The sequence below is a fragment of the Cimex lectularius genome, unplaced genomic scaffold (genome assembly GCF_000648675.2).
Source record: "Cimex lectularius strain Harlan isolate CLEC.00 unplaced genomic scaffold, Clec_2.1 scaffold104, whole genome shotgun sequence".
Classification (NCBI taxonomy): domain Eukaryota; kingdom Metazoa; phylum Arthropoda; class Insecta; order Hemiptera; family Cimicidae; genus Cimex; species Cimex lectularius.
Genome location: NW_019392737.1, coordinates 1,132,436 through 1,154,382, shown reverse-complemented (window position 1 = coordinate 1,154,382; position 21,947 = coordinate 1,132,436). Strand labels below are relative to the sequence as shown.

General features: G+C 33.4%; 1 protein-coding gene across 9 annotated transcripts in view; it reads right to left on the bottom strand.

Annotated features, from left to right (window-relative positions):
- The window catches only part of LOC106665745 (leukocyte tyrosine kinase receptor), a 43,908-nt gene extending 23,523 nt beyond the window's left edge, over positions 1-20,385 (bottom strand). For 7 of the 9 annotated variants that reach the window (XM_024227012.1, XM_024227013.1, XM_014392427.2 and 4 more), the window contains exon 1: positions 20,120-20,385. In XM_024227012.1, coding sequence (XP_024082780.1) covers positions 20,120-20,342 — 223 coding nt within the window. In that variant the 5' untranslated portion in view covers positions 20,343-20,385. Of the gene's footprint in view, positions 1-5,281; positions 5,417-20,119 lie in introns of those variants that run through there. The other 2 variants (XM_014392432.2, XM_014392435.2) reach the window with 2 other exon arrangements.
- Positions 20,386-21,947: the final 1,562 nt, after the last annotated feature.

Sequence of the window (21,947 nt, the reverse complement as noted above, 5' to 3'; positions counted from 1 at the left end):
AAAATGTGTATTTAATATATCATTAATTTTATTGGATTGTGGCGAAAAAAAAACTCTATATTATTCTCAATTTTGTTTATTCTTAAGGCAAGTTATATTGTAGATTGGTAGTTTCTGTCCATTTTGATTTGATTACCCTCGCTCTTTTGTTCTGCCAGACGCGGCTTCTTACCATTTTCCTCAAATACAACAATGAAACACAAATTAACGGCTCAAGATGACGAGCAGAAACTGGAAGCGCTTCTGACAGACCAAAACAGCAAGAAAGGTCAGAAGAAAAGAACCGGAAACGATCAAATGATTTTAAGATTCTTTAAATTTTTAATTTTTTATATATATTTTTTTCTCTTCTTTATATANAATTTGAAGAATCTTAAAATCATTTGATCGTTTCCGGTTCTTTTCTTCTGACCTTCCTTGCTGTTTTGGAAGATATATATATATATATATATACTTTTGCAGTCTTGAATGTTTGGGTAGGATCGTTGGGCCGGAATCCGATAATCCGAAGGAGCGGCGAGGTCGGTACTGTATCTGAACAAGAGGTGATTTTCGAATAATAGCTGATAAAAGTTTTGTTGTGGTCTGATGTGAAATGTGCGGATGTTTTAGGTTAACCACATGTTACTTGCTACCATTTTACCATTTTTCTGCCAAACAGCATTTGCTCGATCATTTTATGCAAAATTTATCTCTCACTCCTTTAAAACTCAACCAACACCAAGGCAAATCTCTTATACTTTCGAGCTTAAACAGAGTAGAGATTCCATTTTCAAATGTAGCCAAATACCTTTCAGTTATCCTAATTCATCGGCTCACATGAAATCAACATCTAAACAAAATAATACGAAGAGCCAAGATTGCCAGGGGAAGATACAGAAGCTACTGCCCTAAAAGCTCGGAATTAAACCCAAAAAAAATCTAAATAAATAATACATTTGCGTTATTAGACCAATGTTCAATGTTGACATACAGGTCGGTATTGTAGTGGAACAAGACCCTGCAGGGTTTTTTTCTTTTTTTTTTATATAGCTTATTATATTTTTGATATAAATAATTGTATAATGTACATTATTGATTTTTGTGTTTATTAAATTTGGTGTTTTTAGAACGTTAAGTTAATTTAAGCTAATAACAATATAAAAACATAACAATACAATATGGTTTGCTGTAAGAGTAGATTGGATTGTATGAGTTATGCCAACAATCTTGTTAAACAATAGAAAAACGTAGTAAACAATCAGACTCCAACAAGATGATTACTTTTAAATTTCAAATGCAATAAATATTTCTTCCTCTTCTACTAATTCAAGCAGAAGCTAGAGTAACTGCTTACAGGCTCCTTCAAAAAGAAATATCCACAAGGCTGGGCCTGTCAACGAAAGCTGAGGGAGGAGTTACAGGCTGACCCCATATTAGTTATGTCAATGGTGTTACAACTCCTAAATTCAAATTTAGTACAAAGTATTTATTGCAGTAAGAACACTAGACCAAAAGAAATACCCTTTTTGGTCCCCTTTAATGCCACTTCTTACTGAAGCACTGATGGCCCAAAGAACGAAGAGGGCAGAATAGTCCTAGGATTAAATCCAAAGACTGTACTGACTTTTAATAAAGTTTTTTCCTTGAGGATGGCAGAAAAATAAAAGACTTGGAATTCACTCTAAGAAGAGAGCCATGATCTATGACAGACAGTCAGAATTTAAAACATTAACCTTATGTTAGGTGAAAACAAAATGTGTCTGTAATTGCATGAAATCTGGAGTCAAAGACAATAATTACACTCGCCTGGGTTTCTGGTCATTCAGTAGAATGAATGAGGAGGCTGACTTAGTGGCCAAGAGTGGAGCCGGTATGAATATTTCTGGTCCTGAACTCTACTGTGGCCTTGTAATTTTCCACAGAAAAAGGTCAAGCAACACAAGTTTTCTGTTTGAAGATCAACACTCCCACTTTTGAAATAAGGTCGGCAAGAAATTGGGGACGTCACGATCTAACTTTATTTCAAGGTTCATTCCATATCTGTTTTTAACTTACCTATTTTGATTGAAAACAGTCTTCTCCTACAGATTTTACGTCCTCGAGATGATGAAACGTTTTTCCCTTATTGAAGTGGGCATTTGGTCAAAGTGGTCCGAAGGAGCAAGGTCAAGACTATTGGGATTGAGCGTATGCTCCACAAATTATTTTTTCTTTGCGTCCATATTATTAGAATTTTGTATCTAAACTTGTCTTAATAGACGAAATGTCAGAGAAATATACAGTATAAAATGGTGTCAATTAGCTTAAAACGATTCAATATAGTTATTCATTAAAACGAGACCAATAACAATAAAACTGGATAAAAAGTGGGAAACGAATACAATGAATGGATGATTGTTTTCCCATCCCCACAGTATAAATTGTACTTTTTTTAGTTTATAAAAGTTTAGAAATCCAACACTATTATACTAAGACTAGGCTAGTTTTTAAAATTCTATTTCTACAGTAAAATTGTGTAAATTGGTATGATTCTATTATAAGGATAATGCATTGTTTTATTATTGCATTATTTGTCTTTCATGATTGTTTTAGCAATTGTTTGTTCTATAATTTCTTAAAAAATGTATAAATGATTTTGCCTTGTAAGGATAGTATGTTCTTTCCAACAATATTGCAATAATTTAATATTAAATTATGATTTATTTAGTTATTGTCGTAATTTTTCGCAATATAATGTTTTAAGGATCCAAGCACTGTTCAAATAAATAGGCAAACGTATAGTGTTTTTGCTACATAAGCTTTAATTTTTCCTTCGGGTAAAAATGTATGATTTTTGGTGACAGGTTGTTTAACAATTAGTTGAACAACACACAAGTGGTTTAAAAATTTCCCCAGCTGCACACTAAGGAGAGGTCAAGAATGAAGTGTTTTAGAAAAACTCCTTTTTTATTTTTTTTTTACGGTCGTTTCGACCTTTATTCGGGTCATCTTCAGGGCCTGGGTGAATTACAAAACATATTTATTGAGAAAAAATATAATACAGATTTAAATATAAATTTTGTACCAAGTATAGTTAGGGGATGTTTATTTTCTTAAATCTCGTTAGCTAATTACATTTTAAACATTCCATATTTTTTATAATTAACTATTATATTTGATTTCTGGACTTGGTCTTTTCACATTAATCAAAGAGAGATTATGGTAAAATGGAGGTTTTGGAAGGTCAGAAAATTTCTAAAAATGGGGAAAACTGGAATGACCCGGGTTGCTATGTGACGAGTCCCCATTCTCTGCACGTTTTGCATCTATTTTTATCCAAAAATTGTGAATTATGTGTTGCTTTTAACTTGTTTTTGGTAAGAAAGGTAGAATAATGATTTACACAAAATAAGGAGACAGAACATAGAAAACAAGATTGCAAAAAAAGCTGCTAATTTTTTTTTTTGAAATTCAATTGAGATTTATCCCATGAGCAATAAAAGCGGCGATTGTAGACAGGGTGACGATAGTATTCGTACAAAGTAATCAAGACAATTGGTATAACTTAAATCGTCACGCCCAGTCACGCGATCTCCACCTGGTGAAACGGCTCATTTATTTTCACCATTCCATTAGCAAGCGATGCAACAGTTGTTTAGTAAATTTAGTAAATTTTACTTGGGAAGAATTTTTTTTAAAATTGAATAAAACTAGCCAATACTTTCCGGCCTTTTGAACTGATCGTTATTGACTGGCTTAAAAGGGATTATAGGGGTCTAATTTTAAACGACTCCTATTTCCTCTTGACTTTCACGTCTACCAAATTAGACCTATAAAACTGAACATTAAAGTGTCAAATTATATGCTTAAACATAAAGCAATCACAATTTTTGTAAAGTGCGGAGTTTTAGTGAAAGAAATCGACCAGGCTCATATAAGTCCAAGCTTTAGTCTATTTCAGAGCCTTACAGGCTTCCTCTTCAAAAGTTTTTGGTACCAGTAATTACATTTATTTACTATACTACAATTATTAATACATTTTATGTATTAAAACTAGCAAAATGAGACCATCTATTAACTTTACAACGACTAATATAGTCCAGAAATGGCCTGAAAAGGCTTTAAAATGCATTAAAGCTTGAATTTATATGAGTGCCCTCTACAGACAGGCAAGAATGACACACCTACACGAAAAACAAACACTTTGAGCTCTGAAGATGGTCTCAATAAAGATAGAAACGTTGGCACGATGAAGAAAATGTTTTTCTACAACCTACGTCACACCAGACCGCATCTCACGATCTCCAAATAATCAGTAACAAGTAATTTAATATGGCGGCACATGTTTTGGTAATATAATTTAAAAAGAGCGAAGACCAAGCTTAGCCAGAGGAATTAGTTGACTGCGCTCTTTGAGAACTATTTATCCTTTTTTTGGAAAAGATAGTTCTACTCACAGACTGTTTTAAACACGGCTGTTCAAAACAGTCTGTTAGTAGAACTATATTTTTCAGAAAGTTGCTGCAAATAACGGTCTGTGGTTTCATGGTTTTATAAAAGGTCGATCGACCTCGACTAACACAAATTTTCTACTGATGCTTTTGATGATGGCCACGAGGTTCATTACGTTTATACTGACCTTTCAAAAGCCTTCGATACAGTGGATAATTTTGTATTGAATTCAAATAAATTTCCTAAAGCGTCTTTATTGGTTGATGACCTAAAAATCTACAAATGCGTTCATTTAATGATTGTTTGCTCTTATAAAAAGATATTTCTGATTTTCATGACTGGTGCACTATCAGCAGACTATCGATTAATCTTCCTAAATGTCATTACGTTTCTTTTTCTGCAAAAACAGGTTCCTTCCTTGGAACACTATTCCATATACACCATTGTAGATATCTCTCTTAAGGAGGTCTACTTGGTTACTGATTTGAAGGTGGTCTTTAAATAAGTAGTATACCTTATACCTTGTATTGTTATTCATACATATATAGAAACTTGGGTTTCATTAAATGTATGACGTCTGACTTTACAAGTGTTTATGCAGTCAAATATTGTATCATTGTATGGTTAGGTATTCTTGACTATGATGCTTTATTTTGGTCTTCTTACATTAAAATCCATTCAAATGATTTAGAAATGATTCAGAGAAATGCTGCCAAATACCTAATGTGTAAAACTGGTCTTAACTTCACTACATATTTCGCGGCCCTAGGCGCATTGAACTCTTTGGTCAATCGACGTCGTGCTTTTTTTTTCCACAACTCAGCTTAAGGGTGCCTACCGGGAATTTGCGTGCGACTGAACTGCTTACCTCTTGCAGAACCAACGTCAAATGTGTTTATAGAATTGCCAGTTCTTTGAATGTGTCATGCATTGATCCATTTGTTGACAATCAAGTGGCCTTTAAAAGAAGGTTTTGGAGTTATTAAGAAATAATTTGGATGATACTCTTGATCAGCTGTGAATTTTAATTTTTCTTCTTTCTATTTACATGTGTATTTTCGATTTTTTTTAAAGGGCTTCCGACAGCTTGGTCATTTCAGCCCCGAGCGCATGCGAAATATAACCACACACATTCAATACGCATTCACACAAATAAATACATTCACACCTATATTTACTATTATTACATTTTGATTGTTATGTTTTGGAACTGTACCCTTGTTTGAACTATTTAATAAATAATGAATTAACAAACACTCGCTAATAAGGTTAGTCGAGAAGCATTTTTAGGCTAAAATTAGTTAAAATTATTTTTTGATAATTTAAATCATAACACCATCCCTAACCTGGAGGTTAGTAAATGTCTGCGAATGCAATTATCGTTTTAGTAATTGTTATTTAGCAACGTATATTGTAAATGGATATTCAATTTAGGATTTTCCGTCAAATTGTACAGAATCTTAAACTACGCTTTTTTAAGGAACGATATAAATTTATAAGGTCAACAAGAGATATGATTTTCTGAGGAAATGGTTTCTCTGTCTTCTGTCAGGTGATGGAAAGGCAACTACGTTTGATTAGAAGGTCGGCTAAAGAGCGTATGGCTCAAAACGCCATTGTTCGAGAAATCACTTATCTAAACCGTTAAGTGAAAATACGACTAATTGCTCTGCAATTATATTACCTATGGGTTGGAGGAAGAAATAAGCCTTCACCCCTCCAAACACTTTGCTAATTAGAGACTTGTGCGTCTGTTTAAATTCTCTAAATGAGGAATAGGTAACAAAAAGACAGCAAAAACGTCTAACGAGAGTTAACAGTTAAGGTGCTTTTGGCTTTTAAACGATAAGTTCACTTGACAGGGGGTGTGATGGGTAAACATTTACTTAACTTAATGTTTTGTTCATGTTTAAATTATTGTTATACGTGGACAATTACCAACGTATGGTAAGATTATTCAAGAAAGTGTTTCAATTTCTTTCTACCCTATTATGAAGGTGGCTGACCCCTTCTGTTCATAATCCCGCCATGATAGCTTTACTCCAGTAAATTCATTTTATTTTCATGGAACGTTCATCGCTAGGAATTTTTAAAGAGCGACCGCAATGTTGCCAGGTGAAGTGTTCTTCATGACTGTTTCATATTCCCCTACTTGTGTCAATAGTTATTCCAACAAAACTGTGACGAAATCTATTTCGTTTGATCGTTGGCAGTTGCTTTTTGTGGGATTATCCTAAATAGTGGCTTGTAATTGCAACCTAAAGACCAGCTTATCAATTGGTGGAGCATACCTTTGATTTTGGTTACCGACTTAGACTTAGACAATAGTTAGGAAGTCTTCTACCCGTTTTTTAACATATTTCAATTCGCAAAACGTTTCTTTTATGAAAGTTTGTAAGAGATAGTAGCCTGAAGGAGCTAGGGAAAATAGGAAATCCTGTAGTGCAGCGGAAACTCGATTTCATACATTTTATTTTCATAAAACATGAAATACTGTGAGATGAGTTTGCGTGTAATTCTCTCTATGTTATGATTACTACAAACTATTTCTCGAACTTGTGTCCGTGATGAATCCCACTTAGTTTTCTACAAAACTTAGTTTTTTTGTTTAGCAGTTGATAGTTACTTTTTGTAGGTTCGCCTTACTAGGAGCGACTTTTAGCACGGGATAACCACCCAGAACATTTAGAGAATCAATTTCTTGGTTAGTTTTTGGTTACTGTACAACGCCAGTTTTTACCTCTTTTAACGTATGAAACGTTTTTTAGGTAAGAAAGTTTGGAACAGATAGTAGTCAGATGGAGGAAGATCAGAATAGTTGGATAGATGCAGTGGAAGTTCAACATGGCATGGTTTTTGCTTTGTACGTCAGAAAGTGTGGAGCGTTGAATTGTTGAAAACATCCTTCTTATTTAACAAGCCTATATCAACTGTCGATCAAGTCACTTCACTTAAAAACTAATTAATGAATTGATATTATAGTAGCGAACGTCATGTTCCCAGGTGACGTTCAGCTTGCCTAAAAAGATGAGAAAGTTCCACACAACTGAAATCTTTAATAACTAGTTCCAAAGTTGATTCACACTTGTCTGGGATACTTTGACAGCTTATCAGTGTTTTTTTTTTTATTAGGATCGTCTTCAATAGAGGCTCGTATAGGCCCGCTGATTACTGCAGATAGTTGTGCTGAACCTTGTTCCTTTAGAGGCTTGTATCGCAACTTTGGATGTATCAAACCAACTGCAGCTTCTACTCACTCTCTTCTTCAAATTCGACGTCCAAACTCATGGTTTTTCAATAATTTTGCAATATTTGTTATTAAGAATATGAGCCATTGTTTGGAAGATTTGGTAGTCTGAGGGTGGGCTAATACCCTTACAGTGAAATTCAAACAAAATAATCTTAGTCGCCAAATCAGTATCAACCATCCCAAGACGTTTAGGTTACCAACCATTTAATTTTGATATACATTTCATCATTTGGATTTTGAAAGAGATACCGTTATGTTTCAAGCATGCAGTATTTTGAGCTCATTCCACATGGACTTTTCACTTCCCCTGGCTTATGAACAACGTTCATTCACATTTGATATGAAAAAACCTAGTTTGTTGGTCATCTCGGAACAGTTTGCCTATATTCACAGTGTTCGTCTTTCGTCGACTTTTCTTTTTCTTTTCGGGGGTGCATGACCCACGAAACTCGAGGAAGAAATCTCATAAAACCTAGTTTTGATAGTTATCTATTATTTGTAGGATCGTCCTGAATAGTGCTTCTAGTAAGTACGTTTATTCTTTATAGATTCAGGGCGACGAACTTTTGTTTTATCTCAGCAGAAACCAAATCCTCTTCCTGAAATTCGCAAATGAAGCGCGTGGTTCAGCGGCTGTACAATAATATCTCCATACTGTTAGATTTTCATACGTTAACGACATTTTTCTTGAAGGAAATTCAAACATAAAGGGAAAGTAAAACGCAAGCTTTATAATAAATAGGTCAACATTCAATATATGTAAAATTATTACAATTATACTAATAACAATAGCCATTAGGACAAGTTGAAAACGTCCATTTTTTATTCGCTCAACCCTTTAAATCATTCGTGATAAATTAATACAAAGCTGAACTACTTAATGATGGTTTGATATTTATTATTATAAATTTACTTTCTTTGCGGTTTTTATGGATCAGTTCATTTAAATTGGAAACCATTTTCATATTAAAAAAAAGAGATTCTGTGAGAAACATTGTGGTCCTTAAAAGTTAGTTATCTCAAACGACTTTTGTAATAATTAATGGACATTTTATCTCAATTTCGTAATGAAATTTTATTCAGAAACTGTCGTGTTTAATCTAATAAATACAATAAAAATGGGACAGGAAAACAAAACAGGTTGATAAGGAAGAATCGTATGCGCGGAGGCGTCCTTAAGGAGACGTTTGTTGATTTTAGTCCAATTCTATTTACAAATGGTCGCGTTCGACCAATTGTCGTTTTCATTTGGACAATGACCAGAACAAGTTTATGAATCGGGTTTATTTAAGGAATCCGTAGTAGGGCCCAGGGCCCGTTCTGTCTGAGAGTCGGAACGTTTTTATTGTTTGCACTAATATCTAGAAATCTGAAACATTTCCCCTGTTGCTGTGTCCACTCTGAGTTATTTCCGTTTACGGTTTTATTACCAATTGTTTTGATACGGTTCCCCCTGCCAACGGACCTTTCATTTGTACGCTTCACCATTCTTTATATTAAATTGTACAAAGCTAATTAATTAAATTTATCGACAATCCTAACACAAAGACAGATGCAACATTACGAAGGAAATGAATTAAAAACTTAAAATTAATATATATATAATATGTATGTATGTTTGTTAGGGCATTAATAAAAAAAAAAATCTTAGATCTGGTTAAATAGTTTGATTTTTTTAGTAACTAACATATGCGTCATTTTGGAGTTAAATTTTTTAATTACTCTTATTAGCTTATTCGTAATTATAATTAATAATTGGAATAAACGGCGAGTCGAAATTGGAAGTTTGTGGCATGGGCGATCGAAGTCACGGTAGCTCTAGTGGTAGAGCAGCGGCGTATTTAACCAAAAGTCGTAGGTTCGAATCCTACCTATGACTCAATTTTTTCATTTCGAAAAAATTGTGCTTAATTAATTGAGTAATTACTAACATTAAATGTTTAACGAGATATTTCCGAGTTACCCCAACAGGTTTTTTGCTTTTTTTATTGCCTAAATTGTCAAAACTTTGCATTTACCTAAATAAATAAATTTAAATAAGAAGGAAGACTTTTGAGATTTTAATGTTATCTCTTCAATCTTAACGACATACAGGGTGAGTCCTCTTATCTTATATTATCCCTTTAACTGCTTTGGAATGTATGCAAATATATTTAATATAAATTGACTTATCATTTTTATTTAAAGTGTGATTCAGATGAAAAATTCAAGAGCTGGAACTTTGGATAAAACCTACATAAAAATTACAAATCAATATAATTAATTGGTTAATGTTTTTGTTCATATCCTCAGGGTAACAGTGTTTTTGAAAAAAAAGCCCATTAGTAAGTATGTTGCGTTCGAATGCAGGGCTTCGAATGCTGGATTCGAACCCGGGCATTTACCTTGAGCTCCGTGTTATCGCCTAAACAGTTGCGGCCACCGACGCCCCTACTTGGTCAATTGGAACCAACTAAAATACATATGGATTAATATTTAATATATTTAAAAAAGTTCGTCTTAGAAAAAAAGTTCTTATATTAATTTTTTCTTGGACCCATTAAACTTTGATGACAACAACAACTTTCATATTGGAAGACTAACGTCAATAAAAATGATCAATTTTTGAAATTTTGATAACGGACAGTTTCGAACCATAATTTATTTCAAAATATATCACCTGCTGAATTTAAGATGAATCTCAGAATAATTTTCAAAAAATTTGATTTACTATTAAAAATGATTAAGGACTTTAATGTTTTAATGAAGTGGCTATTTAAACAAATGAAAAGACTAAAATCGAGGTAATTCATTCGACAAATACTACATTCCTTTTGTTTCTACCTTTCAAAAAATCCATTTATTATAATTTAACACCCTCGTTATTTGAAAATTTAATCCATTGTTCTTAAGAAATTAAATCTGAGTTTCAGGGTTATATGACGTCAAGGTATAAGCAGGGTGACACGCTGACTTTGTTTTTGTGAGTGTCAATTCTTTGGTTAATACGGTCGACCGGAAGTGATGCAATGATTTTCTATTTCATCCTGAGTACAACAAATGCACAGCAATTTATTTAGGCTGATATAAAATGTTACTAAATCATTTGTGATAAATAAGTTGCATATTGCACTTTCCCTTTTTTAAAATTCAACTTACTAAAAAATAAGCCTTATCTTATTACGGCTTATTTACATAGATGTAAAACACTTATTTATTTAAAACAAAAAGTCTTTTGTCTTACACCTAATTATAAAAAAACTTCTTGATTTCAAAAGGCATAAAAAAGTGTGTGAAATGTCAAAAATCACTTTGAAAATTGATGCTCTTGAAGATCAATGTTACCTTTAAAAAAATATCTAAATTATTTAACTTGTAAGTAGACGGAATCCTCGTGGGCTAGGAGGATAGCATTTCTTAAAGTTTTTTGAAATAACTAAGGATTCTCCAAAGATTATGGACTTTCAACTTTTTTGATCCGATAATCAGCTTAAATATTTTAGAAACTATGGGATAACATATTGTGATAAATTTCTCTTTGTATGATTGGGCAATTGGAGCTACAATTTTGCGGTTTTGAACGAAGGCGAGCCTGAATATTTTGTAAGTCCCTAAAACTCTCCAGACACTGTAAAATACATCCTGTAGTGTTAGTTAGTAGTTAGTTTATGCTAGTGGTCATACTCCTTGACTAAGGTCTGTGAGCAATTTGAAAAAAAAGAAGCTTATATTGAACTAATCTGGTCAGACTTGGCCGTCTTAAGATTGAAATTCATTGTTCTCTCAATGCCATTTCCTACTTCAAATCCTGTACATTAAAGCTTTGGACAAAAAAAATGAACATATTAGCTACAATAAATAAACTTGGCAATATTAAAAAATTATACTAAAGTCTCAGAAGCATTCAAGCCATAGAAACATGTGCACATGAAATAAATAATAAATATCTCAAGGGTGCAATAGTAACAATACTATTAGATAGCCAAGTAGCTCTAATGGCTCTTAAAGACTACGAGATCAACCCAATCAGGAACTGCCTCAATACCCTAAACAACTGGGATCTACAGATAGCCAGCCTATCAACAACAAAAATCAGCCATTCAAGTTTTTGAATTATCCAATAGCCGGTAGCAACTTAAAATACTATTCATCAAATCCCATACCAATCATTTTTCAAAATTTCATTTAAAAAAAATTCCATAGAAATGAATGCCTTTTCAACATAACATTTTAATTGACATCACCATTTCCTCTCTAATTAACCTGTGATTATTTTTTACTTATTATTTACCTTATTATGTATCTAAATTAAGATTGTTATTATAACATAATTAATGTAAATTTAATAATAACTTAATTATTTAACCATAAAAAATTCAGATTAATTTAATTTAATATTTTATTAGGAATAATCAGCCGCTCCTTCATTCTTTGCACAAGGTAAAACTTGAATTTTCAGACGATAAACTGCAATATAATTAATTAAGGTTTTTAGTTGAGATGAAAAAAAGTTAATGGCACGAGAGGGATTCGAACCCACGACCTTCAGCTAGATACGCCGCTGCNAGTTGGTGTCCGAGTGGATCGAAGTCACGATAGCTCAAGTGGTAGAGCAGCGGCGTATCTAGCCGAAGGTCGTGGGTTCGAATCCCTCTCGTGCCATTAACCATTTTTCATCTCAACTAAAAACCTTAATTAATTGTAATGTTTAATTGGTCAAGCGGACCACGAAATTAGTGAATTTAATGGACTTCAATATAATATTTAATGAATAAGGTTGAACATCTATAAGATTTAATTAAATACGTTTTGTTAATATTTCAATTGAAATCTATCTTCGTTTATTAATTTGATTTTCATGGAATCCTTAAAATACATTTCTATCCTTGATTATCGATTTATTTATCAAGAAGTACTTAAAAGAAGAGCTAGTACAATAATAAATTAGAATTGGCTAAAGATAATACTTTCACAGCTTGTATTTTTAAATAATACATTTCGACTTAATACCTTTTGTATAAAATACGATTATGTATTTTTTCAAGATTAAAAATAGTTTTATTAATATTTAATTCAGGATTATATTCATTTCGTATAACATTTTCAAAGAGCAAAAGATTTCTAGTAATAGATTTGCGAGGGTACTTTCTTGACCGAAATTGTTCAAGTACTAAAGTAAGTTTTTGTAACTACTGACAATGAGGAAAAAATAGTAGGAATGAACATAAATGAAGAAAAACCAAATATTTAGAAATGCCTTTCATCAGGTCGAAGATCTTCACAGACTGACAGCCTGAGAAATTTCAAATTTGAAGTTGCTGAAAAATTCAAATATCTAGGCTCAATTTTAACAGCACCAAACAACATAACAGAAAAAAATAACGCAAGAATATCGGCAAGCAGCAGAGCGTATTATGCGAGTATCAGGCTGTTCCGCTCAGTTTTTTAAATTTAATTTTTTATTTTATTTGTTTTGTTACCAGGGGCTACCAACAGTGAAGTCATTCCAGCTCCCTCGCACTGTTATTGTCGATGGGATACTCGATATTAAGAGCTCGGTCCTCTCATTAATCACACCCACACAATTAAAATATATATAGTGTATATAGTACCTTAAACGAACACGATCTTACAGAAATGGCTCAAAGTTTTTTGGAGAAAGTGACCTGGTCCACAAATTGCTAACAGGGACCCGAGGAAAGTGCCGCGTATCCAAACTACTGTGAGTACTCCAATCCCGACAAGCGATCAATATCAAATATTTTCTGACACTGAAACGTCAAATAAAAATAATACAAACAAAAGATACGAAACCGCCACCGATTTACATTAAAAACGTAGTGAATACTCATTCATTAACAAAATTTTTAGAAAACATAGGAGGCGTCAATTCTTTCATCACAAAAAACACTAAAAATGCTTTAAAACCACTCGCAAACACACCACCTACATACAGAAAATTTATACATTTTTGGAAAAAACTCAAACTTAATTTCATACGTATCAGCTACAAGAAGAAAAAAATTACAGAATTGTATTAAAAGGTCTACACTTCTCTACCCCCAGGGATTAATAGTTGAAGAATTAAGCAACAAAGGATACAAAGTTGTTAAGTGCATCAACGCTCTATCACGATTTAAACTACCATTGAACATGTTTTTTTGTAGACATAGACCGAAACACATACAATGAAAAAATCTATGATATCTCGACACTATTGTACACAAAAAGAAAAATTGAAGAACCTTTTAAGCGGAGACAAATCGTGCAATGCACACGGTGCCAAGGCGTCGGACACACCAAATCTTATTGTAGATATCAGCATCGGCGCGTTTGATGTGGAGATCAACACGAATCTGGATCTTGCGGAAAAAGCAGAGATACTAAAGCGACATTGACATTGCGACAGCAAACTGCGGAGGTGATCACCCTGCGAACTGCAGAGGGTGCAATGCCTTCAAAGTCGTACAAGCAAAACGCACAACGATGAACACGGAACAAGAACAATAAGGAAGGAAGAACAATAGTACAACATCGAAACCACCCCAACTAGACGACACTAATTTTCCATCGCTTTTTAACAAGAAGAGCGAAGCCCTGCCACCGCCAACATGGATTAGGACTCAAACAAGACCAACGGATAATCAACGAGCTGAGGAAGCTATTAGCACATCAGTTGGTATGTCGCCTGGTCTCCAACATTTTCTAACACAAATGAACCCACTTATCCATCCTCTTTTCAACATACTCAATCAAATCTCTCATATGACCTAAGCCCTCTGTACACAATATGGTAATTAATACTCGTACAGTTGACACATTCTTCTTTCTTCTTTTATGTTCTTTTATGAAATGCAAATGGCCTCTCACAACGTAAAATGAAACTCGAATAAACCAGAGAGTATATTCCTTAACATTTTATTTCTTCGGTTTCTTCTGTTTCGGATCGTCTCGGAGTTGACTGTTCACTTCCTGGTGTGAGTCTCCGGTTTTGCCTGACTGGGGTTAGTCTTCGATTTTGACTGCCTTGAGGGAGTCTCTGGTTTTGAAACACTAGGGTGAGTCTCAGGTTTTGACTGACTTTTGATTTCCCAATCATCCCTTTTTATACCAGATTCTCTACCGGAGTAGGGGTGGAAAGGAAGTTCAAAAGTTGGGGGAGTTCCCACGCCGCGGGATGACGTGACCCCAATTTACGATGTCCCACGTCGCTACATATTTCTGACCGTGTATCAACCCTTCAGCACTATATAACTAGACGATAGTTATTTATTTGATCGGTTGTCCAACTATTGCAACTTTATGTTGTCCAGGTTCGTGGGAAACATGACGTGGTTCCAGTCTGGGTCTGCGACACTTTTCGACGTCCTTATCTATCTGTCCAAAGGTGTAATTATTTCAAAGTTATGTTTGCCAGATTTGAGGGGGACGTCACGTCGTTCCTGTCTGGGTGATTGCCCCTTCAGATTTGCAACCTTTGTTCCCTATCATCGTTTACCCTAATTTTTTCTTACTTTAACAACTAAAACTTATCCCTAAGACGGGGACTTATTAAAAACAATCGTCCTACTCTAACTCGTGGACCAATGAATTGGAAAAAATTTCGATCCTTGCTTGATGAAAAACTTTCCGTCCCAAAAAACACCAGGAGAACTAGAAAACGCGGTTGATCTACTTATAAAAACAGTACAAAATACAGCGTGGGAATCTTCATCTTCCTCACACTCAAAAAGAAAATCTTCCAAATTAACCTTTCTACATAAGGCAATTAATATCCGAAAAAAGACGGCTAGAAACTTTGGCAACGTACTAGATCAGTCTTTGACACACACAATTACAACAAACTTTTGAATACATTGAAAAAAGAAATAAAACAATTTAAACAACAATCATACGAAACACATTTAAAAAGCTTGTCAACAGAGGATGGGAGCCTCTGGCGTAGTACTAAACGTATCCTGAATCATAGCGTTGTCTCAGTTGGATCGTTTCCGATAAAGAAAAGTCCAAAACATTTGCGAAGCATCTCTCCGAGGTATTCAAACCTCATAACTTAATGAATACTGAACAACGATAAATTTATATCAGATTCACGTGTGACACCTATACCTCTAGATCTGCCACCTAAACCAATAACTCCAAGACAAGTAACACAAGAAATACGACAGCTTCCTAAAAAACATCACCTACTCATGATCTAATAACAGCTGAAGTTCTTCAAGAACTTCCCAAAAAAGCAGTTGTCTTTCAGACTTCTTTATTTAACGCAGTTTTGAGGACTACACACTTTCCCATTCAATGGAAACTTTGTTACATTAAAATGATCCCAAAGCCCCATAAAAATTTAAGCGCCCCCTCAGCTATCGTCCTATTTTACCCGTCCCTTCTAAATTATTCGAAAAATTAATTTATAGAAACTATCTCTATTGCTACTTCGAACAACATCTTATCAATTTGACTTTCGAACCCATCATTCCACCACTCATCAACTTCACAGAGTGACAGATTTCAGTACTTTGTGTCTCGAGCCGAAACTGTACGCGACTGGAGTGTTTCTAGATGTTTCTCAGGCCTTCGACAAAGTATGGCATGAGGGATTATTGTTCAAATTAAAATTATTTTTACTCCAGGCCTATTAGCTGATTATACAATCATACCTTAAAGAGAGATTTTTTGCAGTAAACCAGGGTAGGGAGACTTGTGGGATGGAAGAAGTGCTTGCAGGTGTGCCACAAGAGTCAATACTCGCTCCGCTGTTGTACACAATTTTTACTTCTGATATGCCCACAAATGAGAATATTCTTACCGCCATATGCAGATGACACCGCCATATTAACACGTCATCCCTCTTCTACACAAGCTTCACTCATGTTACAAAACAACATATCGACAATTGAAAAATGGAGCAATCTTTGGAAAATAAAGTTTAATCCCTAAAAGTTACAACATATGACCTTTACACTCCGTCGTGAGACTAGTCCTGGCATATACTTATACAATGAACCTGTTCCTCAATCCGACAAAGTTAATTATTTAGGACTTACATTTGATAGAAGATTAACTTGGAATCCATACACAAGATTAAAAAAACAGACACTCAACAAACGATTTAAAACTCTTTATTACCTACTCAACAGACTGTCAAAATTACCATTAAAATCAAAACTTTCGACATACACATATCTACTCAAACCTATTTGGATGTACGGTGCCAAGTTTATGGATCGGCCAAATATTCCAATATTCAAAGATTACAAAGTTTTCAATCCAAAATTTTAAGGCTAATTGTTTCTGCCCCTTTTTACGTAAACACACTTCACAGAGATCTTCAAATGCCAATAGTTTTTTCATCCATCAAAACATATTACAGACGTTTTCATAGTAAATTACAAAATCACACTAACACACAAATACGATTACTCCATTCCGCACAATTACCACGTAAACGTCTGAAAAGAATATGGATAAGAGACCTCTTAAATGATTAATCCAGAGCGGCTGCCAATGGGGTAGCTTTCTCTATAACGCCCGTAATGCCACAAACACAAATTATCCAATCTGCTGGTTGTATATTACATGTACAGTTGTAGATACAAATAAATGAAGTCAATTTTTTTTATTAAGAACAAATATTAGAGATTTGAACTTTTGTTTCAAAGGGTGGCGTAAGGTTCTGACTTTTTGACTGGAAGGGTCAATTTTTGTTTTTCCAGGTTAAAAAAACCAATTGATTTTCTCGAGATTAAAATAAGTTCGAATAATTTACGGGAAGGAGTCTTGGCTCATTTTTCCATTCGTAAGCTATTTTTAGTTTGATTTATTAATAACACAACTTCAATCTTGACCTAGGAACCTAACGGTTTGATTCTTAAATAGGCCAATTTTCGTTTTCTCAGAAAAATCAGGCATTATGACAGTTATCCGTGATCTATGAAACTGGTTAGATGTTAAATATTTATATCTCAGACAATGTGTAGATGACAGACGAGATATTTAAGTTCGCCAATTGAAAACATTCACTTCTTTCAAGGAACATTACAGTAAATCAGGACTAAAAGGGACGTTCTTATATTAACTTGCTTATTTATTTTATTTTATATTTGTCATATTGAAGTTCTGTTGCACAATTTTTTTGTCATTTATTATTTTTGCATTTCATAAGGTACAATTTTATAAATGAGATTTAAAACTTAAACCTTGTTTTTGCAATTACATACACAGTTTTTTTAATCAACAACTAATTATTTATTATAGTTGTAACAATGTATTAATGTTAAAATATTTTTTATTGTAATGAATACTAGCCGACAAAATGTAAAACGTTTTATTAGTAGCACCAATTTTTCTTTTGGTATGAATATAATGTATGCAAACATCACCAACTGGTGTTTTGGTTGTCTAGTTAAAAACTTTTACTTCACGATATATCTATGAAATAAACAAAACCCAGATCAAACAGAGTTTGTAAAACTTAATCTCTATTCAGTATATTATTTGAGTTTTTATTGTCTGCACAGTCAGGCTAAAACGTTTATGTTTTTTAAAGAAGAAAGAGCTTAGTCATACAAAAAACACCTTTCTTTTCTTACTGGGAAAACGTAAGTACCAAAGAAATGTATCATTCAGGCGATATTTAAATAATTTAATTATCTTTCTTTTTTAAACTAAAATTATTATACACAATGTAGGAAATTAAGACAAAATTTCAAGTATCTTATACATTAAAAATAGGGTACTACATGAGTAGGTGTATCTGATTGTAATTATAATATACATTAATACTACGACCCTTACTGACATTTTATTTTCGCAACCCTCTCGTACCGTAAAATATTTTTAAAAGAATGTTCTGTTTTTATCGGTATTCTTTCATGCATATTTACATGTATTGTGTATAAGTATTTCGGTTTAGAAGTTTGTTTCCGCTTGCCTTACCGTACACCTACAAGATAAGTAGGTCATTGTTTATATTTAAAAAAAAAAATCATGTAAAAATTCTATATTTCTGTTTACAATCCAATGTTGTTAAATGTTGAATTGAGGTTATTTCATAGCTCTTTTCTAATGACATGTTCTTCACGACTGTGTGTATAATTTATTAACTGACAAACCCCAAGGTTCAATTGTTCACCCTTTGAAATAAGGGTGTGTTCTCCTTACGACAACAGTTCGTCGTATAATTAAATCAATTTTGTTTATTAAAACTTAATGGTCATGTAATTTATCTTGCTATATACAACCTTGAACAATATATAACAATAATATGATGTGAAATTTCTAATTTTTACTCGAAATTGGGGAATCCTACGTGTTAATGTGATTAAAGATTTTCAGAATTCTGGACGAGTGCAATCACTATAATAATTCTGTATATAAGAATAGGAGAAAGGAATTTGAAGGAAGGAAGAAAGAATTATTAATACTGTTTTCTAAAAGCGTTCGTGTATTAGTATTAAAACTTTAATCAATGAAATAGTCTCATTTTATATAATGTTTACAAGAATAAAATAAAATCAATTCTGTACATTCTAAAATCTATATTTGTGTATAATTTATAAAACGACTTAGCCCAAGGTCATTTGTTCACCACCCTTAAATTTGGGTGTTTTCTCCTTAAGACGATTTTTCGTCGTAAAATAATGAAACAATTTTTTCATCAACCTTATGGTGATGTAATTTATTGTTATTGCTCTTTTTGTAATTAATAGTACAAAAATTACTCATTGAAATATCTTTGGCCGGAATAGCTATGTGAAACTTGATTAAATTTTTTAGGATTCATGACCATCTATTACAGTTTTCTCTGTAAGAATACGTAAAATATATTGTTGCTAGATACTTAATGATAAAACGTGCCTGTCTCGTTGTATAAAAACCCTTGTTTCCTTGTTTAACCTGGGATGGTGATATCTTGTGAAATATTATTATAAAAATGAATGAAAATACAAAATATGTTTTAATAACTGAAATAATATTTAAGTTTAAAGATGTATTTTGTTGAGCGGATAGTTAAAAGTGTAAAATAAAATTAATTAGGCTTTGTAATAAATAATGGAATTAAAATGACTGAGGAAGTCAACCGAAAGTTCATGATATATTTCGAGGGAATCAGAGTGTAAAAGAGAATATGAAATTAGATCAAATGTTAAAACAAAAGGTGGTAATTGTATAAATTAGGGATTTACATGTTAGAGGTTGTAGAGTATGGGGTGCGTGTCGGGGGAAGAGATGAGGAGGGATATGGACCAAAGAGGCCGGAGTCCCCGGAGTAGTTATCGATCTGAAGGGGTTGAGGGGAAGGGACGAGACTAACCTTCCACAATCCTAGCTGGTTCCGGGACCTCCTGGAAGGCGTGCGAGGGCGTCTGCAGAGCGAGTCGACGCCACCGCAGAAGGTCCCGGTTCACACCAGCGGACGGGGACGCCACCGAGTGACGGCCGTTATCCCGCCCAGGCAATGACATCAAATTTTCTTACCATGAGTATTGTTGTCTGCGTCGGAGAAGGGTCCGCCCAACTGACCATCACCCGGTATCCAACTGTTATTGACTTCCTGGCCCGTGACTACTTTGAATCCAGGCTCCGGTTTCCAGCTGCAGGCCTTCTCGAAATCGCAGAAAGTACCGGACACGCCGTTGACGGCTATGGCCATACAGAGGGCCAAAACCCTAACAAGGACTAAAATCCGTCCTGACAACATATCTGGTCCGCGGCCATATTACCACTGAGTCCACTCCCGCAGCATCCCAGTGCCGCCCCCACTTCTGTATCGCACCCCCACTGCTTCCCCGCCTACTCATCATTACTCCCCCGCAAATCTTAACCGCGGATGCTCTGATTTAACAAATCCGGTCCGGCATAAGAAATGTTATTTAAATACATCGATCCACACGTGTTTGCCGGTGTCAACGTTGGTCAACGTTGTCCCAGTCGTGCTCAGTTCATCGAACACCTCGTTCCATCGATCACAGTAATTGGAATGAACGGTATCGTGTGAAAATGAATCGCGCTTAAAGGTCCTTCGGGGAGTACTATTTTCACTGGTCCCCTTTATTTATTCCTTATTAGTACTAACAAAATATAAGACAAATTATTTCATGAATAATTAGATTTTTATTTTACCCCTTAAATTATTTATTCATCACTAACCAAACTATTTTAGTTATTCTACACTGTGTATAAACAAAGTAAATGTAAATTTTTAACAATTGTACACCTTTTTGTAATAGAAATGAATTATTTAAACAAAATCCATACCCTTCAACTTTGGACAAACTGATCCAACTGACGTGCCCATAAAATATAACTAAATGAATTTTTTACGCAATAAACAGTTAGACACCTAATAATATTTATTAAACAGAGAATAATTAAATAATATCCAAATCATCAGTTTTTTAAAGTTTTTTCACATTTCAAAAGCGATTTAAATTTTTGGGAAATGACAAACTTATGATTTAACTCAAATAGTTAATATTTTTCATTTTTCTTAAATGTTTTTGAATGTTGAGACGTTTTACAAAAATTTTATATAATAAAGGAAATAATTTGCATTTTATATTATAATAACAAACGCTTTACCCACAAAAGTAAATTATGCAAAGTTTCACGCCAGCCTGCCCGGTTAATCAAGCATACATAAAAAATAATAGACGAAATTGTAAATTTTCCTGTCAAGCAATAATTCAAAAATTATTTTAAAAAATATTTTTTTAAACGTTGGATTGAAAGTAAACAAATATTTTGTAAAAAGGGTTTGTTTATTTTTATAAATTATTTATGCCAGTTGTTCTAAAATTTTAGAAGCTGGTCTGAAAGTTAGTCATGAGAGAAATAAAAACTAAGAATATACAAAAAGTAAAATTTTATAAGATGTCTATTGTCGTGCTGTTGTAAATCTTTTTTCGTCAGAATTACTTAATTAACTCGATATGAGGATTTATAATTAATTATTAATAAATTAATGAAATAATTAATTGTTAATTAATATTAATAAATTAATAATTAATAAAATTAATTATTTATAAAAACTGTAAATTTCAGTATTGTTAAAAAATAAAATGTATATCACATGCTTTTTTTCACCATTTCTATCAGTAATGATTCATGCCAGTTAGAAGTATATTTTTTCCAACCTTTCGATTATTTTTTATGGATGATCAGAAGTTAGGCTAGATTTAGAAAATGGGATACAACAGGATATTTGAATATGCATAGCACAGTTACGTAGTTTAGCTTGAAAAAAAGTTTTTGTTTAAAGTATGAACTGAATATTATTTCATAAATGTTATAAAGCGTAGAAGAA